The sequence below is a fragment of the Mauremys mutica genome, chromosome 12 (assembly GCF_020497125.1).
Source record: "Mauremys mutica isolate MM-2020 ecotype Southern chromosome 12, ASM2049712v1, whole genome shotgun sequence".
Taxonomy (NCBI): domain Eukaryota; kingdom Metazoa; phylum Chordata; order Testudines; family Geoemydidae; genus Mauremys; species Mauremys mutica.
The window spans coordinates 25,821,222-25,832,142 of NC_059083.1; the positions used below are offsets into that span (position 1 = coordinate 25,821,222).

A 10,921-nucleotide genomic window follows, 5' to 3' on the forward strand; every position below is an offset into this window, starting at 1 on the left:
CAAGACAACTGGTGGGAGAGCAAAGCCAAAGAAATTGAGCACTATGCTGAGACTCACAACTCAAAGATGTTCTTCAGTGCTATTAAGACTGTCTATGGACCTTCTAAACCAAGGACCACCCCATTGCTCTCATCAGACAACACAACGCTGATTAAAGATAAAGAAGGCATCAACGAAAGATGGCGAGAACACTTTAGCAACCTTCTCAATAGACCATTAACCTTGAATAATGTCCTCAATGAAATTCCACAACAACCTGCTCTGACAGATCTTGACTTTCCACCCACTATAGATGAGATTAAGAAAGCTGTTAGCCAGATGAGTTCAGGAAAAGCTCCTGGAAAAGATGGGATACCAGCAGAGATATACAAAGCAGCAGGTCCAGCAGCACTAGCAGCGTTCCACAGAGTGATCATCAGCATCTCTGAGGATGAAAACATATCACAGGACCTCCGCGATGCTACTATTGTCTCTCTTTTCAAGAACAAAGGCAGCAAAGCAGAATGTGGAAACTAAAGAGGCATATCCCTCCTCTCCGCTGGTGGAAAGATCATCGCCCGCATCATCTTGAACCGCCTAATAGCCAGTATTTCCGAGGCAAATCTACCTGAAAGTCAATGTGGTTTCCGACCTGGCCGGAGCACAGTCGACATGGTGTTTGCTGTCAGACAAATACAAGAGAAGTGCATTGAACAGAATATGCACCTGTATGCTGTCTTCATAGATCTGACAAAGGTGTTTGATACCATCAACAGGGAAGCCCTTTGGACCATTCTAACACGACTTGGCTGCCCAAGAAAATTTGTCCAGGTTATACGCCTTTTTCATGACAGCATGACAGGCGAAGTGTTGTCTGCTGGAGCCACATCAGCCCCCTTCAACATCACCAATGGCATGAAACAAGGATGTGTTCTTGCTCCTGTCCTATTTAACCTGTTCTTTGCATGCGTCCTTAACCATGCAATGAAAGATCTGGACCGAGGTATATACTTGAAATACCGGCACGATGGTTCACTTTTTGACCTCCGTCGCCTGAATGCAAAGACTAAGACAGTGCAGAAACTCCTTCTTGAGGCACTCTTTGCCAACGACTGTGCCCTCATGGCTCACGCTGAAAATGATCTTCAGCACATTGTCAACAAGTTTGCTGAGGCCTCGCAACTCTTCGGACTAACTATCAGCCTCAGAAAGACAGAAGTTCTTCATCAACCTGCACCTGGATCAAATGCTTCTGTCCCGAGTATCTCCATTGACAGCACTCAGCTTAAAGTAGTGGAGAACTTTAAATACCTGGGTAGTGTCATATCTAGTGATGGATCACTGGATAATGAGATCAATGCACGAACATCCAAAGCAAGCCAGGCACTTGGCTGTCTGCGTGTCAAAGTTTTAAAACACCACAACATCCGGATGTCAACAAAACTGCTTGTGTACAGAGCTGTTGTTCTCTCATCTCTTTTGTACGGGTGTGAAACATGGACACTATATAGGCGTCACATCAAGCAGCTCAAAGCATTGCACATGCGCTGCCTCCGCAACATCATGAAGATCCGCTGGCAAGACAAAGTGCCCAATCTCGAGGTCCTCAAGAGAGCCCAGATGACAAACATTGAAATGATGATCATGAAGTCACAGCTACGTTGGACCGGTCATGTCAGCCGCATGGATGCCAACAGAATCCCCCGCCAGCTTCTGTATGGTGGGCTCTCTCAGGGCATCCGGCATATAGGTTGTCCACGGAAACGTTACAAGGACACCATCAAAGCCAATCTGCAGTACAGCAGTATCAAACCTAGGGACCTTGAGGACGCCGCCAGCGACAGAACACAGTGGCGTGCAACAGTTAGAAATACCTAAATCGCCTTCGAGGAAGACCACTGCCGGCGTCTACGAGAGACACGCGAACCACATCACAGAGCATCAGCAGCACACAATCCATTGACCGCAAACTTCCCATGCACCATCTGCAGCAAAATGTGCACCTCTAGAATTGGCTTGTACAGTCATCAGAGGACACACCATGAGACCAACAATAGATGATCTGCACAGATTTGTCATCATCGGATCGATGGACTAACAAGAAGAGCAGCTACAGGGGAGACTTTACAGTGGCGCAGCTGCAGTGCTACAGCTGTGCTGCTCTAAGGTCTGTAGTGTGGACATAGCCCTAGCCTCTGTGCAGACTCTATTCAGTCTTGTTTTAGGTTACTTTATTCTCTTTTACAGCTATATTAAGCGAAAGGGTGCATGAACACACCAATTTGAACATGGTCAACTCAATACAGAACAAGATGTCGCCCAGCTCATAATAATTCATTTATTTTTTTACTGATGTTGATACGCTTGGGAACTTGTGCTGATTTTTGTTCAGTTTTGTAAAATGTAGTTAAATAGGGTTATTGTTGTTACGTTGTACTCCATATCCTTTACGGAAATATGCTTATGAATACAACATGACAGAGTTTGAATAAAGCATTTCCAGTTATGTGACATATCCTTGGAAAGGTTATAATCTGCTGAATGTGTTCATCCTCTTTGTATGCATGTGTCATAAACAGATAGTTAAGGGTTAATGTCTCTTTTATCTGTAAAGGGTTAAGACGCTCAGTAAACCTGGCTGACACCTGACCAGAGGATCAATAAGGGGACAAGATACTTTCAAATCTTGGTGGAGAGAAGTCTTTTGTTTGTGCTCTTTGTTTGGGGGTTGTTCGTTCTCGGTACTGAGAGGGACCAGACATCAATCCAGGCTCTCCAAATCTTTCTGAATCAGTCTTTCATGTTTCAAACTTGTAAGTAATAGCCAGGCAAGGCATGTTAGTCTCATTTTTGTTTTCTCAACTTGTAAATGTTCCTTTTTGCTGAGAGGATTTTACCTCTGTTTGCTGTAACTTTGAACCTAAGGCTAGAGGGGGTTCCTCTGGGCTATAAGAATCTGATTACACTGTAAAATATTTTCCATCCTGATTTACAGAGATAATTTTTACCTTTCTTTCTTTAATTAAAAGCCTTCTTTTTAAGAACCTGATTGATTTTTTCCTTGTGTTAAGATCCAAGGGGATTGGGTCTGGACTCACCAGGAATTGGTGGGGGAAGGGATGGGGGATGGTTAAATTCTCCTTGTGTTAAGATGCAAGAGGTTGGAATGGTGTTCACCAGGAACTTGGTGAAAAAGCCCCTCAAGGCTGCCCAGGGAGGGGAAGGTTTTGGGGGGACAGAAAGTGATCCAGACACTGAAATTTCTGGATGGTGGCAGTGTTACCAGATCTAAGCTAGTAATTAAGTTTAGAAGTGTCCATGCAGGTCCCCACAGCTATACCCTAAAGTTCAGAGTGGGGGAGGAACCTTGACATGGTGAGCAGCGGTGAGGGATTTTTTAGGAACCAAAAGCCAGTAGGATTTTTTTTCTCCTTTCTAGCTGCTTAGAAAGCAACCTGAGGGCAGAGGTGTTAAGTTTTTTTAACAAGGGTCTTTGTTAAGAGAAGGCTTCAAGCTGTGAGCAAACAGCCAGCAAAAGGAATTTACAAGCTGAATTGTTTTTCTTTCTTTCTACCTCATGGGTATAGCTAGTTAGAAAGTCTCTGAATACATCCCAGTTTCAGTGGACTGCAGAGGGGTGTGGCCAGCACAAGAAAGCAGGAAAATGAGTACCAGTGAAGCAACTAACAAACTAGAACTGGCTAGGCTGGAAGCAACAGAGAAAGACAATGAACATAAGAGACGGATGGAACTAAAACAATTAGAAATTAGTGTTTTGGAGGCAGAAAATGCCAGGGAAGAAGCGGCCCACAAGAAAGCTATGGAGATGAAACAAAAAGGCCTGGTATGATAAACATACCAGAGAGTGTTCCTTCAAAGTAGGGGACCAGGTTATGGTCTTAAAGGCGCTACAGGCCCATAAGATGGAGGCATCATGGGAAGGGCCATTCACGGTCCAAGAGCGCCTGGGAGCTGTCAACTATCTCATAGCATTTCCCACCTCAACCCTAAAGCCTAAAGTGTACCATGTTAATTCTCTAAAGCCCTTTTACTCCAGAGACTTAAAGGTTTGTCAGTTTGTCAGGTTTGTCAGTTTACAGCCCAGGGAGGAGATGACGCTGAGTGGCCTGAAGGTGTCTACTATGAAGGAAAAAGTGATGGTGGCGTGAAAGAGGTGAACCTCTCTACAACCCTGGAACGTCTGCAGCTACAGCAGATCAAGGAGCTGTGCGCTAGTTTTGCACCAATGTTCTCAGCCATTCCAGGATGGACTGAACGAGCATACCACTCCATTGACACAGGTAATGCTCACCCACTTAGAACCCCACCCTACCGGGTGTCTCCGCATGCCCAAGCTGCTATAGAACGGGAGATCCAAAGCATGCTACAGATGGGTATAATCTTTGAAGTTTGAAGTTTCAGAAGTGTGTGGCCAAATATTTGCTGCTTGCTGTGTTTGATTGTTTAAAGAAACAATAAAAAAAATCTGCTTAAAAAAAATCCAAAACTTCTGAACCACCTCAGCTTGTGATCAAATACCTGAACCCATCCAGTCAGATTTTTCCAGGTTTCTGATACTCTGTTGGCTTCCTTAACTCATATCTGTCTCCATAACTTTAGATTCATTTAGGTTAGAACATAAGAACAGCCATACTGGGTCAAATCAAAGATCCATCCAGCCCAGTGTCCTGTCTACCGACAATGGCCAATGCCAAGTGCCCCAGAGGGAGTGAACCTAACAGGTAATGATCAAGTGATCTCTCTCCTATCATCCATCACCACCCTCTGACAAACAGAGGCTAGGGACACCATTCCTTACCCATCCTGGCTAATAGCCATTAATGGACTTAACCTCCATGCATTTATCTGTTTCCTAGAGATTGGCTCCATGGGATACCTCACAAACTGAAGACGGTTACTGTGGGTTTGTCTTTAGTATAGCTTATGTACATACTCCACAAACTGAGCATTTGAGCTTGTTCTAGAATCTGGGATGAGCCTATGTTGTGAAAACTGAAATGCTCAAAATAGCACATGCATGTGACTGGACACAGTGTGCTAAAATTAAATTAACCCAGGGGTTATCAAACTGGAGGTCAGGACCCCTCAGGGGGTCACAAAGTTATTACTGGGTTTTGCGAGCTGTCAGCCTCCACCTCAAACCCCACTTTGCCTCCAGCAGTTATAATAATGTTAAATATATAAATTGAAAACCCTTTTTTGTAAGGGATGGGGGGGGTCACACTCAGAGTTTTGCTATGTGAAAGGGGTCACCGGACAAAAGTTTGAGAACCACTGAATTAACCCCTCTGGAGCCTCAGGGAATGCAGGGGAGGGAGGTCTTCCTTGGTAGGGTTGGGAAGGATATTGCTCTTCTCATGTGATCCCTCCCCCACAGGGCCGGCTCCAGACCCCAGCGCGGCAAGCACGTGCGTGGGGCGGCATTTGCCGGCAGGGGTGGCAGGCTGATCCGGTGGACCTGCCGCAGTCATGCCTGCGGGAGGTCCACCGGAGCCCCGGGACGACCGGACCTGCCACAGGCATGACTGCAGACGGTTCGCTGGTCCCGCGGCTCGGCTGGACCTCCCGCAGGCATGACTGCGGAAGCTCCACTGGAGCCACCGGACCAGCCAACTGTCCGCAGCTGCGGGAGGTTCAGCCGAGCCGCGCGATCAGCGGACCCTCCACAGTCATGCCCGCGGGAGGTCCGCTGCTCCCGGGGCTCCGGGGCGTCTCCCGCACATGACTGCTTGGGGCGGCCGAATATGTAGAGCCGCCCCTGCTCCCCCAGTGGCTAATTTTAAATGAAGCTGCCCTCCCCTGACATGAATCTCCCTATGGCACTGAAATTAAATGTAGACTATAATTTGGCATTTGAGAAGTGAAAGGGATGGCAGCCCTAATGGAAAACCTAACAGCTTTGCACTTCTGCAAGTGTAAGGGGACTGTTGCCCCCTTACTAACATTCAGTGGGGGTGTTTTGGCTGCTAGCTCCCAGCACTACAAGGGGAGGGATCGATGGCAATCAGGACCCTGAGACTGACAGTCCCCAGGAACAATGGCAAGAGGCCAATGCTCCAGGTCAGCCTGATTGACAGGGCAGGCCGGCTAATCAGGAAGACAGAAGGCCAGGGTGGGTCCCGTCCTCCGTGTGAGCAGGAATGTGCCGGAGGCAGACGAAGTGGGGCCGAGCTAAGGAGGAAGCAGGGGCCCAAGCTGAGCTGGAGAACAGAGCCAGGCCAGATCCAGAGGCACAGCCCAGAGAGAGCAGATCCTGTGCTGGGAGCGGAGCTGCAGCCAGAGAGCCAGAGGCACAGCGCAGAGAGAGCAGACCCTGTGCTGGGAGCGGAGCTGCAGCCAGAGAGCCAGAGGCACATCCCAGGGAGAGCAGATCCTGTGCTGGGAGCAGAGCTGCAGCCAGAGAGCCAGAGTGTGGTGAGCAACTGGGGCCAGCCAAGGGGGGAACCTTGGTAAAAGGGCCCAGCGCAGGAAGACGCTCCAGCCAAGGGTCCATGCAGGCCAGGCTGGGAGGGGGATCTTAACCTGCCGGGGGGCTGGCACTGGGAAGAAGGGTCCCACCACTCAAAGCCCGGAGGTGTGTGGTCACCACCATTGCAAGTGTCCCACCCACAGCATCCCTGCAGCACAGCCAGGGCCTGAGAAGGAGGCCTGGGGCCTACAAGGAACAGACTGCAAAGTGCCTTGATGTCCAGAGACATTGTTTGTAATGTTCCCTGCCACAGAGCAGGGTGATGTGTTTCCCTGTAACCGTTCCCATTTATTCTTATTCTTTTCTTTAAATTGATTGTTAAGTAAACAACTTGTATTTGCTTTAAATTGTCTGGAATAATCAGTGGGTCAGGGAGGTGCCCAGTGCAGAGAGGGTACCCTGGAGTGGGGACACCTTAGCCCCTGTCCTAGGTGGCCACAGCAGGGTTGGGGGTTGAGGCCCCCAGGAATCCTGGGCCCAGTCTTGTTGGGGCTACGAGAACTCTGCCAAACAGGAGAGTCCTCAAGGGCAGGGAGGCCTCTGGGTAAAAGAAGTGGGAGCGAGGACTCAGATCCTTTCGCTAGCCCACTTCACCGGGGTAGCACAGAAGCCAGGAAAGTTACCCACAATAGCGGGACCATTCCCCCGCTTACACAAGCCTCAAACTGCTGAATGAGCTTTAGGGTAGGGAAGGCTGTGCCTCCCAAACAGCCTGGCCCTGCCCCTGCCCCCTATTTGACCTTCACCCACTTCCTCCCCCCCCCTCAGAAACCCCAACCAATCCTGCTCCTTGTCCCCTCACCGTCCCCCAGAGACCCTACCCCCAACCACCACCCCGGGACCCCACCCCTGCTCCCTGTCCCCTGACTGCCCCAACCCCTATCCACCCCCATGCTGAGTCCTGACAGACCCCCGGAACACCCACAATCCAACCCCCCCATTCCCTGTCCCCTAACCACCCTCCAACCTCTGCCCAGTCCCTGTGCCCTGACTGTCCCCAAGACTCCCTGCCCCTTAGCCAGCCCCCCGGCCCCAGCCTCTTACCTCCAGCTCCCCCCTTACCCGGAGCAGATCGCTTTGCTCCACAGCTGCAGCATGGCTCCGGCGGGCCCCCTGAGCCTCTCCCCGCTCAGAGCCGCGTGGTCAAGGGCCAGGGCCGGGGCTGCAGGCTCCAGCAGGGCCTTAGCTCCCACCGCTCGGCCTGGAGCTCGCAGCCCCGCCCCCTCACCATGTGGCTCTGAGTGGGGCGGGGCTCAGGGGCCCCGCCGGTGCCACGCTGCAGCGCTGTCTGGGGATGCTGCTTGATACACTGAGGTTGTAGGAGAAGGGTGGAGGCGGGAGCCTTGGCCGTTCTCTTGGGAGCCCCTGCAGAGCCCGGGGCAAATTGCCCCACTTGCCCCGCCCTCTGGGCGGCCCTGCTACCATGCACATAATACCTAATAACACGGTGTATACTACATCTAACATATTAGCTAACAGGCCCAATAAAAAAGTCATGTGACATCAATATATTTTGATTCTTATGTTTTTGGGCATATGTGAGTCTCAAATTATGGCTCTGATCTTTTTTACATCTGAAACCCACTAAGTTAATTTATTTATTTTATTATTATTATTTACTGTTATTATTAAACTTTTCAATAAGTGTCTGTCCAATGCTTTGGGCATCCTTGACAATCTCTTAAAAATGCCTGTGTGACGAGACAGACGTGCACTATTCCATGAGGAAATAAATTAACCCAGCAGCAACAACGCAATCAGAGCAAACAATGAATAATAAAGCTGCTGATCCTGCTGTGAGGTGAAGTTTACACACTGTGAGCAGTTACACTGACTTCGAGTGAAGCACCTTAAGACACTTCGGGGGCCTAAATAAATCCTCTAAGAAACAGCAGACACAGTGCAGATTCCTACCTGATTCCATCTTGTGAACATAACAAATAAGGAAGAAAACAATAAAACCAGGGAGAGGGGAGCTGGCTGTGGATCTGTGGCAGAATGACAGAACCTCCATCTTCACTGTAACTTGATCTAGACAACAGGAAGAGGAAAAAACTCATCATAATGAGCATAACACACTGATTAACATTAAAGTCAAACATTAACAAGGACACATTAAATAAAAAGAAATAAATACATTCTTAAGTGAACCCTTTCATATTACGGAGTTAGAACATCCCTTCAAAAATCCATATTAAAAAAGAAGTCAGATCAGTGTAAAAAAACTGGAAGTAATTCCATCAATGGAGAAACATTTTAATGAATGAGAAACACTGTGTGTGTGTGTGTGTGTGTGTGTGTGTGTGTGTGTGTGTGTGTGTGTGTGTGTGTGTGTGTGTGTGTGTGTGTGTGTGTGTGTGTGTGTGAGAGAGAGAGAGAGAGAGAGAGAGAGAGAGAGAGAGAGATTATTGGGGGTTTTTTTTACTCATTTATTTTCTTTCAACATATCAGAGGCAGAATTATTAAATAACAGGAACAAGAGAGAAAGATGCTTCCCAAAAAGTTGGATTTGCAAAGGTTTATAACGTACTTTACAAAACAGAAATATACAATTAGTTAATTCATAACAAATCTCCCTTTGAAGGCATTGAGATCAGGATCAGGTCCAGTTTTCTTGAATAAAATATAAAAGGAAATAAATAAATTCTTAAATCAAATAACCACAATAGCTTGGTGTTAAATTACAATGAAAGGAGAGGGGAAAATAGCTCATGTATCATTTTGAATATATAGTTCAAAAGCAAAGTTTATATTCAGAGTAAGAGAAATTTATCCTGGGATTATTAGATCATTTTGCAGTTAATAATTTGCCCAAGGTCAGGAATAAATACTAGGAAATATCAAAGAACAAGGGAGATGGTATTCAAGTGACAGATTTCACCTACCTGATAAATCCTGGGAGTAAGCTTTGTAAGAGTTTTAATATCTCTCTGTAGTCCAAGACTTTCTAAAATCCTCATCCATTCTCCTCTAGTTATCTTACATTGACCATGACTATTTCGGCTATGAGGCTGCAAAATTAATTCTTAATAAAACATTACAGAGACAAAGAGATGAATTCCAGTCTTTCCTTGCATATTTCTGCAAAAATGGTATTTATTCTTTGTTGGACATTGAAGTGAAATGTGTCTCTCTTGATGCCTTCACCACAATAGAAAGAGAAAGTAAAAAAGGAACAGGAATGCTGTGTGATTTCAGTCCCTATCACTCCCGCATTATGGTTTGGAGATAAGTATCCTCTCCCACAGAAGCCCTCCTAGTGTGCCAATGTTGGTGGCAGCAGGCTCAGATTTCCAAGTGCCCCAGTCTGGCTGAAGGCAATGAGAATTTTGAAGAGGCTCTGCTTCCTGCTCCTTCAGAACTGCTTAATAACTGTCATAATAATTGTTGTATTTTCTATCTCATCCTCCGAATGGAAACTCGCCTTTCAATTACTTCAGTTGTAACAACCTTTGTCCTGCTACGGTGGAGTTTCTGGTGAAGTCAATGCCTTTATTGCTGAAAGGTCTGAAGGTAAAGCCCAACCCAGCTCTGTTCTCAGATAATAGTCTAACCAGGACCAAACAGTGTTAGTTGGTTCTCAGTTCTGATTGGCCAGCAGACACAATGCTCTCCTAGTCTAAGTCATCACTGCAGGTTACTGAATCCTTGACTCACAACAGCCCATGTGCTGGCTGTTCCTTTTCAAGTGGGCAGCACATTAATGGGGTCAGACGGAGACTTTTCACAGATGAAGACTATGGTACAAAGAAATGCTGTGACTTGCCTGAGGCACAGAGAAAGTTTGCCAGAACAGAGAATATAACCTGGGTCTCCAGTTACCACTGGATAATGCTGCTTCTGAAGTTACAGCTCTTCTTTATGCAGTTCTAGCCCTTGTGCTTGATATAGTTGAATGAATTTCTGATGGGGAAGAGGTGATATTCAATGCACTGGAAACTTGCTGGGGCTCATCTCAGCTGTGGAGCTGTCTTACAAGAGATAGATAGATAGCTAGAACAAACAGAGCATTTTAAAGTTAGAATCCTGTCACCACAACCATTGAAGACAGTGGTCAGAGTCTCAGCGGGTGCAGAGTTCTGCTGAGGAAGTTATGGAGGCGCTGCTGGCAATTTCCTTTGTAAGAACAAAAACTCCTGTCCCACAGCCAGAACAAGGAGGAGCACTTCTGGGTGGTTGTGAGCAGGGCTAGCTCTCATGCTCAGAGAGACTGAAGATTCCCACCCTCAGACTGTACCATTGTTCAATGGCTGGAGCACCCACCTAGCAAATGCAAAACCCCTGTTCAAATCCTTTCTCTCTCCTCCCCCACCCCCCGACCAAGAGGGGGCATTGAACCTGGGTTTCCCACATCCCAGGAAAGTGTGCAAATCACTGGACTAAATGTTATAACATGTGTGGCAGCACCTCTCGCCCCCACCCCGGTGTTGTGTGCAGCGCAGCAGGAGCCTA

At 47.4% G+C, this 10,921-nt stretch overlaps 1 protein-coding gene across 1 annotated transcript in view; it reads right to left on the minus strand.

Moving 5' to 3' along the window:
- LOC123344882 (butyrophilin subfamily 1 member A1-like) overlaps window positions 1-8,483 on the minus strand; it is a 30,578-nt gene extending 22,095 nt beyond the window's left edge. Inside the window, exon 1 of the mRNA XM_044981373.1 lies at window positions 8,384-8,483. Coding sequence (XP_044837308.1) covers window positions 8,384-8,483 — 100 coding nt within the window. The remainder of the gene's footprint in view (window positions 1-8,383) is intronic.
- Window positions 8,484-10,921: the final 2,438 nt, after the last annotated feature.